General features: G+C 31.3%; 1 protein-coding gene across 1 annotated transcript; it reads right to left on the bottom strand.

Annotated features, from left to right (window-relative positions):
* Positions 1-1384: 1384 nt before the first annotated feature.
* LOC127712471 (uncharacterized) lies at positions 1385-19419 on the bottom strand. Its single transcript, XM_052218914.1, has 4 exons — positions 19317-19419; positions 12962-13054; positions 9888-10212; positions 1385-5689 (listed from the first exon to the last, which is right to left on the bottom strand). The coding sequence occupies exons 2-4, from the start codon at positions 13034-13036 to the stop codon at positions 2778-2780; spliced, it is 3312 nt and encodes a 1103-aa protein (XP_052074874.1). The 5' UTR covers positions 13037-13054; positions 19317-19419; the 3' UTR covers positions 1385-2777.
* Positions 19420-19431: the final 12 nt, after the last annotated feature.

The following is a 19431-nucleotide window of genomic DNA, read 5'->3' on the forward strand; positions in this document are numbered from 1 at the left end:
TGTCCAATAAGGGGGCAGGGCCTCAAAATAGTCATCAAACTGATATGTACTGATAGTAATGTAACTCCATACAAATTATCATTGACCTATCACAAGTAGATCCTATCAAACTAACTTAAGCAGAATACTTAACATTGAAAATTGCTAATCAATTCAAAGTCACTGGACCATGTCCAATAAGGGGGCAGGGCCTCAAAATAGTCATCAAACTGGGATGTACTGATAGTAATGTTACTTCCTATAAAACATCATTGATCTATCACAAGTAGATCCTATCAAATTAACTGAAGCAGAATACTTAACGTTGAAAATTGCTAATTAGTTCAAAGTCACTGGAGCATGTCCTAGGGGGCAGGGCCTCAAAAATGTACTGAAAGTTATGTAACTTCATACAAAATATTATTGATCTATCACAAGTAGTTTTCATCAAACTGAATTAAGCAGAAAAACTTAACATTGAAAATTGCAAATTAATTCAAAGTCACTGGACCATGTCCAATAAGAGGGCAGGGCCTCAAAATGCTAATTAATTCAAAGTCACAGGACCATGTTCTAGGGGGCAGGGCCTCAAAATAGTCGTCAAACTGATATGTGCTGATAGTTATGCGACTTTATACAAAATATCATTGATCTATCACAAGTAGATCCTATCTAACTAACTTAAGCAGAAAACTTAACATTGAAAATTGCTAATTAATTTAAAGTCACTGGACCATGTCCAATAAGGGGGCAGGGCCTCAAAAAAGTCGTGAAACTGATATGTACTGATAGTAATGCAATTTTCTATTAAATATCAATGATCTATCACAAGTAGTTCCTATCAAACTAACTTAAGCAGAAAACTTAACAATTGTGGACGCCTGAGCCGGAAACGTCACAGTCGCTAAAAAAGGAATCCATATGTCTCACTTTCCTCGACTTTCTTCGCCGGCGAGACAAAAATTATGTATCTAAGACCATAAGACATATGTCAGATCAACAAACACTACTACATCAAATATTGTTGACACATCATGTAGTTTAAAATTACTGTGGAACAGACTTCATCTAGAACACTTAACCTAACCACTGTAGATCAAGGTCAGGTGACAATAACAGGCTGTCAAGGGCAAAGAAAAGACATAACAGAATTAAATCAGAGTATAAAAGAATTAAATTATTAGAAATAATAAACTTCACATTTTTGGCATCTTATGTGAAAGTTGGGATAAGATCTTACTGCTATTTATAAATTGTTGGCCATTGTTATAGTAATACCTATGTCTTGCTTACTTAGACTTTCTTGGCATGGCAAGACAATTAAACACTGCAAATATTTTATATGGTAATTTTTCATTGTTTCTATTTTCCCAATGCAAGACAAAATCATCTCTCCAAAACAAAATATTTGTCTATTATTTAATATCTACGTACGTATATATATACCAATACTGTATTCATGACATTAATATTTACAATTTTTATGCATTTTTCATATGTACATGAACATTTTTTTAAGGCTTAGATCTATACACTTTTCAAAAATATATGAATAAGATTTGATGGCTTTTTGCTCTAGCCTGTACAATCGAGGACTAATATATTTAGTGTAATGGTCCCAGGTACAATATCATTAAATTTCACTTGATTATTTTGCATTTTGTTGTATTTCAAGTAAAAACATTGTATTAGATCATTACAAGCAAATGACAAGGTAGCACAATACAATATAAAAACATCAAAATTTTATTCAAATTTCATTTTCAGTTGTTCTTGTTACTTTTTACTATTTCAATGATTGATTTTATGATGAAAGTCTTCGAGAAAAAGGTTAAACAACAAATATTACATAAAATTAACATTATCAATGATCCATGAATATGAGGACAAATGAACCCTATCAGATGTACATAAATGCCTTAAAATCAATTCATACACTTAGATGTATACATGTATGTGCTTAATCAACATAATACCAATTAACATACCTTAAAGTCAGTCTGTATACATGGTATAACTTCATTATTGCAAACACTTTCATATGTATATGTATTAGATTAATGTTATCATGGTAATGACCTGAATGTATACTGCTTGCAATTCTAATAAACATACAGGTGTTAAAGCAACAATGGTCTTATCAAAAGTAAATAATTAAATATTACTTGTTTTAATATAGTATCCATATACATGTACCAGAAACGTAACATTCGCGTCACTCTTCTTCTGGCATTCATTGCAGGCAAAATAATAAAAATGATGATCATGATGATAAGGCCAAAAAAATAATATGTTTTCCTTCCAAAAAAGTATAGGATAGGTTGGTCAGTTTTTTTTTTAGTCCAATTCCTGTTCTGTTATTAACATACGCAAACTGCCTCATTTGCAGTTTGTCAATGAACAGAATTGTGATTTTAACACATTTTGACTTTTGAGTCATTTCTGTCCAGTAATTTGATGAAATAAGTTAGCGGTTGCAACAGCTAATATCTTGATAAAATAGTTTTGAAGAAATCATCAGAAAACTGGCACTTAAAATTAGGGTTGGTTGGGAAACCATAAACACATATTTTTTTTTTGGTCTAACCTCTGATCCATTACATAAGTTTAAAAAATCCCCCTCCCCATAAGTAGAAGTAAAAATAAGGTTATTAATCATGTTCATACATGCACCCAATATAAAAATAAAATGGCTTAGGAACAAAGGACTTAAGTTTAATAAGATCTTTATGGCTTTAATCTATTTAAAGTTGCATTTCATTCACAAAATGATATATAAATTTGTGTAAGTAATGAAATCAACTATTAAAAATACTATCTAATTCAGCCAGCTTTTCTATGACAAATTCATCTGGGAGCTGTTGTTTTTTCCTTCGCTTAGCATCCCAGCCATTTTCTACAGCTTTTTTTGAACGTTTCTTTATTTTTGTTGGCATTATACACTCAAAAGAAATTGACCTTTTAAAGCGCTTCTTACTTAAAAGCTGGTCAGGATTTTTCAGCTCATCAGGACATTCAAATATAGTTTCCCAAACTCTGTCATCAGGTCTTTTATAATTTTTGTTTCTATAAAGATCCTCAACATTCTCCTCTTTCATTTTTCGTTTTCGTGCTGGTTTTGCTTTTACACCTGATGAACTTTCACTTGTCCCTAGAGGATTATTTTCTTCTTGTGAATTAGCACTGTCTGAGAAACTCTCCAATTCATTATTCTGATAATTTTCACCAGCTTGATATATTTCAATTGATCGTCTTTTAATTCTTGTTGTTCTCCTTAAGGGAATGTCAGAATTTCCATCCTGCTGAGAATGTGAGACACTGTCAGACAATGTAAGAGAATCAGCAGATCTACGTCGAGATTTAGAACTTTTGACAATAGGTTTTTCCTCATCCATGGAAAGGAATTCTTGAATTTTGTCAAAGTCAGCACTATTTACATGGTTTAGTAAAATTTCCCTTTCTGTTATGTTTTTGTCAAGATCTTCTGTTTCATTCACTGTCAACTGCTCAGTTTCTATTCCCCTTTTGTCGACTTCATTTAGACAATGACTAGTAACATTTTCATTGATGAAACTTTCAAAATCTTTACCACTATCAACACTACCATGACTACTATTACCACTGTCATTTTTATCATCACCAGCTTCCTCAATGATCTGAGACAATTTAACAGACGTTAACTTTCCTGCAGTACGACCTTTCCTTCTGTTTATTTTAATCTCATTACTAATGTTTGCTCTGTTTCTATCAGTGTTTTGAGAATCTATTTCATTAGTATCTTCATTGTTTTCACACCTCTGTGAGCAAATGCCATCATCATTACAAACCATGTCTTTGCTTATGTGAGACAACAGAATTGGATCAGCAGATTTCCTTCTAGTAGGTCGACCTTTTTTCTTTTTGGGTACATCATCTTTCAATACATTATCTTTATTCTTACCATCTTCTATTTTACTTTTGTCACTAATTGAATTGATCTTACAAGTACTGTCTTTTTTTACTACAGAATCCTGGTCTTGTTTTTTAAGTTTAGAAAGTCCAATATCTGAATTTCTTTTGGCAGGTTTACCCCTTTTCTTCTTAGGTATTTCCTCTTCTAGGGAAGGAATATTGGCGTCTTTTTTCTGTTCATTTACTTCTTCCACATCAGCACACTTTTTAGCACTTGTCCAGCTTGGTCCAGGTTTGTCACCAAATTTTTCACTCATGCGAGCTAACAGAACTGGATCAGCTGATCTTCTACGAGCTGTTGATGATTTTTTCTTCTTTAATTTATCATCTTTTGCATCAGCATCATGAGACAACTTTCCTGAAGAAATGTCAGGCAATATATGTGAATCGATGGATAGCCTTTTTGCTTTACTCTGCTTTTTTATGGCAGCTTTCTTTGGTGCCTTATTTCCTTCTTGAACTGTTTCATGGGAACAGATTTGGCCAGTGATTTGTTGATGATCAGTAACCACTCCTCTTTCAGATTTTGCATCATTTGATAGTAAATGAACATGTTTCTGCACATTAGACTCTTGTACTTTTTCAGACACTGCTCTACGTTTAGAATTTGAATTAAAATCTCTAAGATTTATATCTTTGATATGACATTCTTCCTCTTCTTCACTACCAACAGACTTCAACAGTGTAAATGATTTAACATTATTATTATCAGACAGTGATTCAGTATGACAATGACTAGATATCATATCTAATGTATCTTTCGACTCAGCATCTTCGTTTTCAGTTGTTTCCTTACCCAAACTTCCATGTGTTTTAAGTTTTACATTCTTATTGCATTTGTTAATGATGTCATTGTTTGATTTTTCAGATTTATTGCTAACTGTCAAAAACAAATCATGATTTGCAGAATGCAGGTCAAACAAATTGTCTTCAATCTTTTTCGTAATTGTTGTATTATTCACAGGCATATCAGATACACATATTTCCATTTCTTTTTCACACTCAAAGACTAACTTTGTCTCACAATTTACATCCAAATGTGTTTTATCTTCTAATGTATCAATAACTTCAGCAGCTGGAAAAAAATCTTGAATTGTATTTTCTAAATTTTCTGTCTGCTTATCAGTATCATTTTCAGGAGTTTTACGCACTACATTAACAATTTTACTAGCAAGAGATTTGCATATTGACAAAAAGGTAGATGTCTCTTTTCTTTCCCGCTCAAGTTTTTCTCCAGAGGTTTCTAAATTTTCTGTCTTGTTAACTTTCTTATTTGACAGTTTACTTGATGACAGTTGTTGCTTTGGTGCTGTCTGATACGCTGTTTCTTCCTTTTCTGATGTCTCTGAGCATATGTCTAAACAAGATTCTGTCATCTCTGATTCTGACGGTGAAGATACAGAACTATTTTCAACTCGGTCAAAAATAAAGTGTGATGAGAATGGTGTCTCTGAATTGGATTTAGGTAAATTGAGTGATGGTGTTGAGAAAACTGGCTGTGATGGGGAATATGGTAAAGAATCATTTAATTTTAGAATTGCACACGGGGTTCTGAACTCATTGTCAACTTTCTTGTATTTAGGTGTGACCGGAATTCCCATCTGTGAATATCTTTCTGGCATTATGGGACTCTGACACAGATCAATATAATTATTTTGTCCAATCAAAATACCCTCAGGGTAATCAGGACTTTCAAACTCTGTTTCAAATGGCACTTCAACATTATCTGGAGTATTGCTAAAATCCTTAACAGGTTTACCTTAAAAACAAAAACAAACGAAAACATATTAGCGGTATATATAATAGTTTTCATATTCAAATTCAAGTTTATTTCAATTTATCTGAAAATATAAGAAATACTAATGCTTTAAAACTATTCAATAAAACAGCAGCACTAGCTCCTGGTATGCTTGGCCATAGGCAGATCCAGGGGGGGGGGCCCTGGCCCCCCCCTTTTGTGGGAAAAATTTGGTTGATAATATAGGGAATCACTGAAGCATGACTGGAGCCCCCCCCCCCTTTAGGTCAGTCAGTGCCCCCCCCCCCCCTCTCCCCATGAAAAGTTCTGGATCCGCCAATAACTCCAGAATTACAAATTGGGAAATTTACAAAATCAAAATGGAGATTATATTTTACTAAAATCACCAATCCAAAAAAACAATATTCAGTTAGAATAAAATTATCCAAGCATACTCTTGTAATTATAAGTATGTGGCATGTTAAAAATTGCCTTAAATCTGACAGTTGAAGTCCCATAACTCATGTCTGACAAAACAGAAAATTTTCTAAATCAAAAGGGAACTTGCTAACAACAGCAGAAAGATTGCTTTAAATCTGACAGTTTAATACCCCTTACTCATGTAATACAGTAGAATGAGAAACTAAAAAAGTTTTTAAACCTCAAATTGATGCTCTCTTCCATCAATATTCATACAAGTTCCAGAAAGTTTGAGCATTTGTTTTGAGGGCTGTTTTGTTTAAACATACATGGTACCCAGGGAAGGCTTAAGCTTAAGTTAACTGTTTATCTTATTATGTAAACCTGTTTTCTTGAAACACTGAACATGAACAAAACTAGTGCATATGCCCTAAAGGTCAATAGGAAGTATTAATTAAATAGAAAGAATTTTTTAATAAGTACATCAAAATGTAATTTATAGATTTATTATAGATAAATGTCTTATCGTGCTATTTGTAGAAATAAAATAAAAAATATGGGTCAGAGAGTTCATTTTTCGAGCAACAGGTTGTGCAAATTTGTTTGATCTTGTTTATATTATACATGTACATGTTATGCAAAGAAAAACCAATTTCATACGCAAATAAACAAAGCTAAATGATTGAAATTATAATAAAATATTGTGCCATAGCTCTTATAATGTGCTTTCAAATAATAAAAAGAAAATTGGGGTCACCGAACTGGCTTTCATGCTACATGAACAAAACAAATAAAAAAAACAGAGTTCCAATGTCCTAGGAGCATAACTCTTTTAAAAATATTTGATTGGCACAGATTTGAATTTGTCCAAGATAATGCAGATATAAACCTATGCTATAAGTTTTATTTAAATCTGGAAATAATTGCACAAGTGAGAGCGTTAACAAGACAAAATGGCCAGACATACGGACAACGCCCAGTATTTCTAGGTCCCTCTGCAACCCTTTTCGCAGGGGACAAAAAGGTAAACGAACAACACATTCCTTTACAAAATAATCTGAAAATGTCAATGAAGTTATCTCCCCTTATACAGCCAAGTTAAAAAATAATAGACCACTTTCGAGTTTGTCCTTCACCAGAAAAAAACTCTTCAATTATGCGTGCCTTTATGACGTCATTTAACAGATAGAGGGGATCGCCTGTATCCCTGCACTATAAACGTTTATCAAGCATCTTAGTGATCGTCATTGTGCAGGATAAACTAGAAATAATGTTGATTCTGTAGGTACTTAATCACAATTCCCTAATGACAGCAGTGCTGATTGTCAATTATGAGAATTCAATTTGCCGAATATTATGTGCAATATAGCATCATAGTTTTCCAACCACTCGCTCACATGGGAACGGAAGTGACGATGCCCCTTAACGCACGAATGATGTTCACTAAAACCAAAGTTTTTGACGGAAATGCATCGAACTCGATAGTTGTCTATTGTACTAGATGCATTTTTCACTAAATATACCAGTTTCAAACAAAAATTATTCTTGTAAAACCTGTTTTAATAATAAGACATAACACATAATTAAAAAGTCTAAAAGTCTTACAAATGATGAATTACAGAATAACTAATCCAAGAATTCAAATATAGAAAAATATCCAACAAGTGACCGAACAACACATTAATTCATGAACGTGTGTAGCACATGAGTTTGTTATCATTAGTGATCCCTTACAATTTGAATTGTTTCAATATTTTAATTCTTGGATTAGTTATTCTTTTTATTACATTGACCATAAACTTTTTATATAATTAAGGGAAATAAAGTAATTGATGAAAGGAACTATATTCGCTTACATCCACTTCATTTGAACTTTGGTGGATAGTTGTCTAATTGGCAATCATACCACATCTCCTTATTTTTATATATCTTTATATACTGCAGCTGTGCTATTTGCAGTCAAATTGCATTGACCGTATAATCATTTGTGATATACAGTCACTGACCATATATCGCCTTGTTTATAACATTGACAATGCATTTCTGTAGAGTTTTATTTATGATGTCATTAAAAGGTACAGGTTCGCAGAAGTTTTACGTTGTTTGCTCTAACTTAAAAAATGATGGTTTTACCCTAAATATTCATTTGGAACAGTTGTAAGAGTTGCAGTATATAAAAAATAACAATACATTATCTCGTAATATAAATTTTATTTGTACTCGACTCAAAACAGGATAGAAATGCTCGGAAAACCTTGCTTTCTACCTGTTTCTAAGCCTTGAACAAATAAAATTTATATTTCGAGACAATGTATGGTTATTCTATATTTCTATGCATTCTAAATAGTATTGATGCAACGTCATAAACATCGTATTGACAACAACTATTGTTGTATGAAGTCAGTGGAGTGAAATTATCAGATTTATTTAACGTGAAATTATCGGTTTTTATTTCACTGGGAAATCACAGTTCTTCATTCAGTCAGGGGTACTACTTGTACAAGTAATTTTTATTTACTTGAAGAAGTAATATTAATATACTTATATAAGTAAATTTGTAGGATACTTATACAAGTGTATTTTATTTCCTTGTATAGGTAAATAATTTTTTGGCTTAGTTATGTCCCTTAGACATTCAGATTTTTTTACTTATATAAGTAAAAAAGTCATCCTATCTTCTTTTCTTGAATTCTTAGGATTTCTTTGCTCTAATAGAATTTTCAATTGTCTGTCCTTTGCAGATGTCTTTACTAATGATGTAAGTGTAATTTCATGGACAATGAAAATCTCATTTGTCTGTTATCTTCAATACACTGCTCATTTACCAGCCCCGAAGGGGCAATTTTTGAAGGCCTTGCGCAAATACTTAAGATCTTTGCGCAATCAGTTTCTTTGTTGAATTAATGAGATGAAACATTGAACTCTAATAAAAAATTATGAGCTAACCTGGTAAAAATCATTAAAGGCATGTTTTTACATCTCAAAACTTTAGAATTTTTGTGGGATTGTAAAAAAAATTTACTTATACAAGTAAATTTTTGAGAAAATTAAGGGGAGATTATTCAAACATTATAATTAACTTATATAAGTATATTTTTTTTACTTCTTCAAGTAAATAAAGATTACTTGTTCAAGTAGTACCCCTGACTGTCATTGCAACCAATGTAATAATTGCATTTATCTCTCAAAATTTGCACATTTCATTAACATCAACACGTCAAGACAGACAGTTATTCCTATTTTACATTCCAAGATGGAGGAAGACACCTGTTATACCTTAACAGTCAAGGGTATAACTTAAACAAGTTTTTATAGAAAATAACAGGCATACTGTTATTGTGGGAATTCTGACAGAGTTATCACCTCCTGTCATAAATTGTGCTTTTCAAGTGAATACTTATTTTTTTACATATATTTTTTGTTGAGAAACATACATTTTGTAAGACATTTAAAAGACATATGAGAGACAGAAAGAGGTGTTTTTCACATACATTTACACGAGGGGAAATTATCTAGTTGGCTCTTCATGCAATCAATATAATTGGACAACAAAAATCAAATGAAAATCTAAATATTTTCTGTCATGTTGAAACCATTTATTGATTTTTTCTGTCATGTTTGTTCATCATAATAACTTTATATCCTCATGATTACTGAAATTCCTATTTTTAATTTTATCAGTTAGTTAGTGTTAGTCAATCTAAGGAACGAATAAAAATAAATCTTCCTTGAAAAGTTAAGACCCTTTCATAATATCACACCAATTCCTTGACCAATAATACAAATAACATGTTTTCACCTGCATACGATTTTGGAGTTTCCAACTTCAGACTTTCTTGATCATTTTCAGGTACCATCAAATTAGGTGTTACTGCACTGGTGTTCACTTTTCCATTAAGGGAGTTGTCAGCTGATAAGTTGTCAGGAGCTCTCAACAATTCAGGGGAGTCAAATCTGTTATGTACTGATAATTCATCTGTTGTCAAATCATCATTTATTACAGGCAAAGGAAGTTTCTTATGGATTCCAGATCTCCTTCCTGTGATGGATTTTCTCCTACATGAAACATAATCTGGAGAAAAATCCTTCCATACACTGCCATATTTTGCTTCAAAGTTATCTATCTGTAAAAAGTATAATAATAAAAATGAATCATTAGTATATTTCAAATGCAAGCTAGAGCAATCCTTGAAGTTAGTACTATTTATTTAAAAATAATATTTAGCTACTTCTTATTGAAATTTGGATAGTAAACTAAATGTTTTGATATTTATTCAAATGATTTTGCATTTAGATTTTTTGTTGTAAGATTTTGTAAATAGCTATGCAATGACAAGTTATCAACAAATACAGGCTTATAATGACTCCCTGGAAAACTTGAGAGCATCTCGGAAGCAAGGCAGACTCTGCAGTTTACTTGTTAACAATAAACAATAATGAAATAATTGTAGAAGTTCCAAAAGAGAGAAACAAACACATTAGAGAAAGGGTAAATGTCAAATCCTGACTGCAGATCGAAAACTTATTGGTTTCTGGAAATTTTCTCCTCTATTATCTTACTTTAGCAATTAGACAATCAGGGTTTTTTTTTAATTTAGAACCATTTTTGTTTTTATTGCGGGGAAGAGTAGAAATGGGATTCACTGCAAAATAATTTAGATTCAGCTGGGTGATCATGATAAAATATATTCGCCCAACCAAAAAACTAGTAGCCTTGGGCAACTGCATGATCAAGAAGTTTAGATGTTTCCAAATACCATTAACCTACATGTACATGTACCTCTACAGAAAGCATAAATCTAGGTTTTTCTACTTTTTTCAAGGCAAAAATGGATCACTTACTGCATTATATCTGAAAGCTTTGCAAATATTTGACCATTGTAAGATTTTTTCAGACAATAATTGACAATGTATGATAACTTTTAATAACAGTGCCCATACATGCCTTATTGCATAATACTGGCAGATCACCAGTAACACAGTCTATATTTTAAACTTAAAACTGTAAGAGCTATAATCAAGATAATAGCCAGTGAATCCTTTAAAAAACAACCTTATATTACATTCACTCACAAGTCATGTTTGTCATGCACAACCTTTTGAGTAATTAAACTGTTACGATTTTTTGTGAAAAGCACCATAGGTGTGGTTCCGTCTAAAATTTAGTGTGAGAGCAAAATATTTTACAGATCTGTACACAAAGTATTAGAAAAGCTCATAACAGCCGTTTGGACCAGATTTAAATAAAAAGACCTGAAAGAAAATCCATGAATTGTTAGAGAAAGTCAGAAAAAATGCCTAGCAGGGACAATTTTCACAAAAAATCTTATGATAGAAACTAATCACATTCACCCAAGTTATACTGAATTGGCCAATTTACGAATGTTTTTACCTGTAAGATTTTTTTGAAAAGAGTCGTAGTACTTGGCTATAGTCTGACAGTCAGGGGTACTACTTGTACAAGTTATTTTTATTTACTTGAAGAAGTAAATATTAATATACTTATATAAGTAAAATTGTAAGATACTTATACAAGTGTATTTTATTTACTTGGATAGGTAAATTATTTTAATGGATTAGTTATGTCCCTTAGACATTCAGATTTTTTTACTTATACAAGTAAAAAAGTCATACTATTTTCTTTTCTTGAATTTCTCATGACTTCTTTGCTCTAATAGAATTTTTAATTGTCTGTCCTTTGCAGATGCCTTTACTAATTATTGAAATGTAATTTCATGGACAATGAAAATCTCATTTGTTTGTTATCTTCATAATACTGCTCATGATCATTTACAAGCCTCCAAGGGGCAATTTTTGAAGGCCTTGCACAATTACTTTCTCTATTGAATTAATGAGATGAAACATTGAACTCTAATAAAAAATTATGAGCTAACCAGAGAAAAATTGTTTAAGGCATGTTTTTACATCCCAAAACTTGAGAATTTTAGAGATTGTAAAAAAAAATTACTTATACAAGTAAATTTTTTTGAGAAAATTAAGGGGAGATTATTCAAACTTTATGAGAAAATATGAATATAACGAATTTACTTATATAAGTATATTATTATTTACTTCTTCAAGTAAATAAAAATAACTTGTACAATTAGTACCCCTGACTGTCTGATAATATCAGATTATTACATGGCATTTTTCATATCAGATGTATTATCAGCCCAAGAGCCGAAGGCTCGAGGGCTGATATTGACCGAGGGCTTATAATACATCTGATATGAAAAATGACATGTTATGATCTTTTTATCATATGCTTCAACAATAGAGAAAAATAACAGTTTAATATATTGATCCTTTTTAGTGGTTCTCACGTAGAAGTCCAAAAAGTGAAAAGTTTACAGACGTCGGACGCAAAATGTAGTACATCCGATATGAAATCTTTCAAAATATGCCTCAACAGAGGGGAAAAAACAACATGATATATTTTTATATTGACGATAAAAAAAATCAACAAAACATAATGAACACTGTTTGGAAAAATTTGTAAAAACATTTGTAAAGTAACTTTCTAAATTATGTATGAAACTTTTAAAAATGCATTTATTTGAACATTTTTTTATTTTTTTATTTTACATAATATATTATCCTGTATCGTAATAATTGTTTTGTACCCTACTTTAATTGCAATGTTTTTCACTGAAAATGTACCATTGAGGTGTATTTTCCGGAATTTTCCGAGTATCGAAAGAATGCCATGCGATAACGTTACAGAAAGGCACGTGATAAATTTTTCATATCAGCCCGCTAAACACCATTTCGGAAAAATATGGAATTCATGTAAATTCAATGCTGTTATCATACTGTAAAAATTAAATGTTATTTGCTATAAGTATATGATAAAATCATGTTTTTAAATGTTACCAAAGCTTTTTCTATCTCATCTGCTTGAGATAAAAGTCTGACAGATCTTCTTCTTTTCTTGTCAAGTTTATCCATTTCTACAATTCATTCATTCTACAAAAGAAAAGCATGTAATATGAATATAACAAGCTTAAAAGCAGCAAAGCATTCACTTATAAAATAAAATCAAACAGAGTTCTAACAACCACAGATATCATCACCTTAAACATGTATAAACAGCAGCAATAATTTCCTCAAATATTTGAAATAAAAAAAAATGAAAAGTGTAAAGGCTTGAAAGAAATCCTGTGCCTTGCCTGCTATGTTGCTGTAAAAGAAAAAGTCTTAATGTTGAGTGCCAAAAACTCAGTCCCCATATCAGTAAAATACAACACAAATGCATAAAGTTTGGTCTTTTTTCCCTTTGGACCTCAATGTGGACCATTTTGATAATGTGGCCCAAAATTCAAAATCTGAATACATGGTTAGATTCAGCATATCAAAGATACCCATATATTCAATTTTTTTATGAAATTAAACAAAGTTGATTTACAAGAACGTGAAAACTGGACCCAAAAATCAAAAATTTAAAAACATGTTTATAAGAACCCCAAGATCTCATTTTGTTAAAATCAAACTAAGTTTAATTTTGAACACTTTTGACCTTAATGTGGACCAATTTGAAACCTGGCCCAAAATCAAAAATCTAAATACAGGGTTAGATACAGCATATCAAACAACCCTAAGAACACGAAGAATATAATTTTTGTTGAAATCAAACTAAAATTTTCATTTTGGACCCTTTAGACCTCAATTTGGACCAATTTAATAATGGGGCCCAAAATCTAAATACACGGGTAATTCAGCATATCCAAGAACCCAAAGAATCACAGACTTTGAATTAAACCCCATTGAAATTGGTCATGAAATAAGCAATTTATAAATAACAAAGGATTAGAAAAGTAGTGTTTTTGGCTCCTTTTACCCAAACTTTAAGGGGGATAACCCCAAAAATCAATTCCAACCTTACTTTTTTGGTATGATACCTTGTGGTACAATTTGTCGAGATCAATAGACTTATAAATTCTCAAATTATTGTCCAAAACCAGAAAATCCTAGTTTTTTCCCCTTTTTTGGCCCCTAATCACAGCTAGAACAATAACCCCTAAAAGCAATATATCCCAACCTTCCTTTTGTGGTATGGAACCTTGTGCTACAATTTCATAGAGATCCATACACTTATACTCGTTATTGTTTGAAACCAAATGTCTTCAGACAACAAAGATGCTGACAACTTCTTACATTAATATACATATAAAATTTTAAAAACAAAGAAATTTGAACTTACCCCATAGTTCTATAAAAGAACATGAAAAAAACTGTACAAGATCAAAGACTTAACTTATTTTGACAAAAATAGTAAAACACATGAATCATTTTTCAGCACAGCAGACCGGTTCACCCAATAGAGTATAACTCGTGTATAAATAGGGTTTAAAAGTTATAAAATGAAAATGTGTGTATCAAAACCTACGCAGTGTTTCAAATGTGAACTTGACAAGGCTTTGTGCACATGCACAGGCAGTGTAGGAATAGTGGAATAGTACACATTGACATCTGTTCCTCTCATATATATATACATGTTTAAGATATAAGATATTGGATACAACAAACCATAAAGGTAGATTCACTGTATACTGCCATCTCAGATTGCAATACCATATAGCTGGTTATTTTCGTGGTTGTAAAATTTCGCGATTTAGGGGCAACAAAGTATACGAAAAATTTTGGCGGTTTTTATTTTGGCGGATTCTTAAATCCCAATTGAATATATGGCGGATACTGAAATTGTTGCAGTTAATAAAGTTGTAAAACTTGACAAACAAGTGTCTATTGATATGGTAAAATGATTTGTTTTTAACTAAATGACGTCTTATTTATTGATTATATTCAGATACAGTTAATAAATAGAATACCGGTGACTTAGATATTTGTTACAGGTATTCAAACGTCTTGTAAATACGGTTGATTAGTTACGAAATTGACCGAACCTTTGATGTACTTACTAATTAGGTAACAAAATTATCATGAGTGTTTACAATTCTTATATATATAGTTTGACACTAATTAATAAGGGTAATTACCTGATAAGGTGTACCTTCTTGACACTTATTAATAAGGGTATACACACCTGACAGTCATTTTATAAAATACATGTATGTACAATGCCCTTTGGCATTTATGTTGTTAAAACTAACATATACCGTTATTGAGTTGTCGATGGGAAAAATAGCTATTAGAAAATACTCAACATATGCATAAATTTTTCGCTGAATTTATTTTGGCGATTTTCGTTTATCCGCCAAAATAAGCGAAAATAAACACCCCGCGAAAATAACCCGCTATACGGTATTAATACAGCAATACAGTATAGTTCTTTGCTTATATTTGATTTTCATAGAAACGCATAGACCAGTTCAAACCAGTAAGGAAAGTGTTAATGTGTCAGACTGTTTATTTGAATAAAGTAAAAGAATACTCTATTACAATCTTTACACTGTTAACAAATACCAAATATTTCTTTTAGTCAAATCAAATATCCAATTTAAGGGGAGATAACTCTTATAGTAAAAGTTTTATAAATGAATGCTATTATGAAACTGTAAGCAAGCTGCAAGAAAACAATTTCTGTGACACCATTTGTTCTTTTTATTTTCCTAAAGCATAAATAAGACCTATCTTCTAATATTTTATTTAAAATTCTATCTCATAGATTTTCTTTTTCAAAACAAAAAGTTGTTTTTATCATGAATAATGATGAATAATCTATGCAAAAATTGTGAAAATAGCCTGTTGATGACACATACTTATTACTATATACATGATATATATTACGAAAAGCAAGTTAAAATCTACATTTCAGCAAAGTACAGAGATAATTCTGTATGAGGCAATATATACTGATGATCCACCTTAAACATGTTAAATGGTTCAAAAAATGGGATGAAAGGAATGAAGATAACCAATTAATTACAAGCTATCAACTGGTGACTCTGAATAGTATATTTATACTTATATAATAAGTAGTTATGACTTCCAATTGAGGATGATCATGAAAAAAAAGAAAAGTCAAAGAAGTAGTAATTTTTCATTTATACTTATAGCTGAAATTAGCCTTACTTTTTTTTCAAGGATGTGCTTACATGTAGGTGAAATTAAAAAATTCTAGAATTTAAACAAAATTTATACTACATGTATAAGTCAAAGAGCATAAGTTAAGGATCAAAACAAGCTAAAAATATTGATAGGTTATGGAGCTCCTTTTTGAGATATTTAAAAAATTTTAAATGGCGGGAAAAGGCTGACTCAGACCTTATATTTGCATTGGTATTATTTGGGTCTCAAGTTATCGAAAGAAAAGAAATCTAGAATCTGCTTAAATTTTGGTAAATGACCTTTTATGAGCTAGTCTTATATGAAAATGAAAATGGGTGTTATGGGGCAAAATAATTTACCCTGTATTGTAGGAAAAAAACCAAGTAGTCCAAACATCTAACACAAATTCCTAAACCTGACCCAAGTACATCCTTTATATCTTGTTAACAGAATCTTAATTTCTTGCTTGTTATATGTTCAAAATAACTTATTTAACCCTCCTACTGCCAGAGGGAAGTATATGTCCATATGCTTAATCATGTAAGCTTCTAATTATAAAATCATTGCTGTATCTCTTTCAAATAAAATACTGAAGATTAAACCATTTAACATTTTTCTTCAATACTGACAATAGGTCTCAAAAGTAATGCCACAAGGGCGTGATGTCATATATCAAATGAGGTCATTGTTGGGCATGTGACTCACAGACTTCAAGCTGTGCTATTTTCTTGCACACGAAATGCAACCATATAAAAGTATCCGCAGCAAGAAGGTTAATTAATCTATCTTGTAGTTAATTCCAAATAAAGACTGATAATATAATCAATTTCAAACAAAATAAATAACCATGATTATCATATACATGCAATCTTTTAGTAGTCCAACTTTGTGAGGCTGATTTGTTATGAATTCTAGTCAAATCAGCACCTAGTCAAATTGGCACCTGGTTAAATCAGCACCCAATGTAGTCATTTTGGCACCCATGTTAAATATAATATATATTTTTTTCAGTATTTTAAGCAAAAAGATTAAAATAAAGAAGGTGTTGTCCAGAAATATTGACTTTTTTAACAATTTTTGGGGGTTTCTGTATGTATTTTTTTCGTTCAACTTTAAAATGTGTATTCAAGGTATTAGATATTTGTTATGCATGTTTTAACCAGTTAAGCATTTTGCATGATTCAGTGTTCCAGCTAAATTGTTTTCACAGGGCGGTTTGCCCGCCCTTATCCTACTGCCGACCTGTGCCCTTTTAAGACGCCCTGCCCTTTTTCGCAAGTCAATGCCCTTTTTACGGTATTACTTTAATGAAAATACTATAATTCTATCTGTCTTCATGTTTCTGACAAGTTTATGACCCTCAGCTAATTAACCCTTAAAAGCAAGTGTTATAAGTTGTGATTACAGGTAATCTGCTTATCGTCATCGGATGGGTCACTAATCCGTTTATAAACTCATAATTGACCATTATAATTATTTTTCCCAGTAATATCGGTTAGTAGGCATTTCAATTTCAATGATTCTCAAAAGACCACAATTTGCAGTTCGTTTATCCATAGATGTTTTAGTAGTTTCATCAGTAGAACAAAATTATTTTCCCCTGGACAGTTCGCATTTTAATTTCAAAATTTCTCAACCGATCGCTATTTGCAGTTCGTTTGATGTAATTTCGTCATACGAACGTATTTTCGGCACATTTTATAAAGTTTCATCAAAATCTTTCAACAATTTTGATTATAAAGATGAAACTTTATTCAAAACGTTCAAAAATATTTTCATGGGTCAAACAGGTATTTTCTTTATCATGTACTGCGCATGCGTGAACATATTCTTATTAGTTTAATAGACATTAAAACGTAAAATATGAAATCTTCTCTTATCAAATTAAACTAGAGGCACAAATATATTTCTTTAAAAATTGATAATTTCTTGCCTTTTTGTTCAACACGAACCAGTCCATAGATGAATCCTGATTTATTCTAAATTTATCATCATCTTCATTTTCTCTTGTCACTTCCTGTTTTTATTTCGTTTTAAAATCGAAAGTAAACATGATCTATTCTTGATAAATTTAAAATATACAGTCATTTTAATCTTTCCAAGTTTATAAAAATGAACTCCAAATATCGATTTAAACGTTTTTACAGGGATAACGATTATGTAGTGACATTTTCATTTATGCTGTGATTCTGAAACTGAGAGATTTTGTTGATCAGGAATGTCTCTTATCTTCATATTTAACCGTCACACAAATCATGCAATAACTGCTTGCATCTGTAGCATGCCTAAGGCCTTCAAAGATCCTTGAAAGACTTGGGCATATGTATAGCCAGTAATATATGTCCTTGGTCCCTTAATGTTACCCAAAATAAGATTGATTTTCATCTTGCGTAAAAGTAAAAAAGTAAAAGTAAAAGTGACTAAAGCCCTCAAACTCCTAGCTTAAACCCCTACTCGCTACTGTGTACAAAATAAAAGACAATGTTTGACATGCCCTTTTTGAATTATCAAGCAGCATGCTAAAGTACTCTTTTCATGATTGGCGATGTAATGAATGATATAATCCAACCCCAAAATTTAGAATTATTTATCTATATCATATCAAACATTTATCCATATTTAGAATTATTTATATATATTATATCAAATATTCATGATATAATTAGATGCCAAATTGACCAACTAAATGCCTACTTGACTTTTAAATAGGTGCCGATATGACCAGATGCTGATTTGACTTTTTTTAAAGGTGCCGATTTGACTTTTTCTATAGGTGCCAATTTGACTTGTACCCTTTGTTATAAACTGAGATATCAATGAGTCGAATCTCAGAGGAGACAATAATTATGTTACTGAAAACTATTTTTGTTGATTGATTTCCATTGAATTATATAAATTATTAAATATAATAACATATATGTTTATACAGATATGAGAAATGATCAGAGTATGGTGGTTTGAAGTGATAAAGCCTAGTCAATATTTTGAGTTGCCCAATGTTAAATAATCAAGGAACATGAGGAAGATTTTTCCGAAGAATCATGAACAATGACAATGAATGTGAAAAAATAGTTTTAGTGACCACAGCCTTCTGGGCCCATCTGAACTACTCCGTGTTTTTTGTTGTCATGTCAAATTGGATAAGTACATATTTAACAATATGTGTAACTGGATAAGTAAATGGTTTGGTCGCAAAGACTTAATCGTCAGCTTTGTTTACCATTTTCATTGACCATTTGAATTTTGTAGATGGCACAATTTATAACCAATGGAAATCCAAAGATATTTTATCGGAAGTCCTCGGGATTAAACTATAGATGTTGAAAATCCGGATT

This window comes from Mytilus californianus, unplaced genomic scaffold (assembly GCF_021869535.1).
Source record: "Mytilus californianus isolate M0D057914Y unplaced genomic scaffold, xbMytCali1.0.p SCAF_8, whole genome shotgun sequence".
Classification (NCBI taxonomy): Eukaryota; Metazoa; Mollusca; class Bivalvia; order Mytilida; family Mytilidae; genus Mytilus; species Mytilus californianus.

What these genes read in the sequence shown, in the direction of transcription:
- LOC127712471 (XM_052218914.1), bottom strand. Translation starts at nt 13,036, where the DNA reads ATGGATAAACTTGACAAGAAAAGAAGAAGATCTGTCAGACTTTTATCT. An exon ending in ATGAGATAGAAAAAGCTTTG is followed by an intron (nt 10,213 to 12,961) that starts GTAACATTTAAA and finishes TACTTTTTACAG; the next exon opens with ATAGATAACTTTGAAGCAAA. An exon ending in AACTCCAAAATCGTATGCAG is followed by an intron (nt 5,690 to 9,887) that starts GTGAAAACATGT and finishes TTTGTTTTTAAG; the next exon opens with GTAAACCTGTTAAGGATTTT.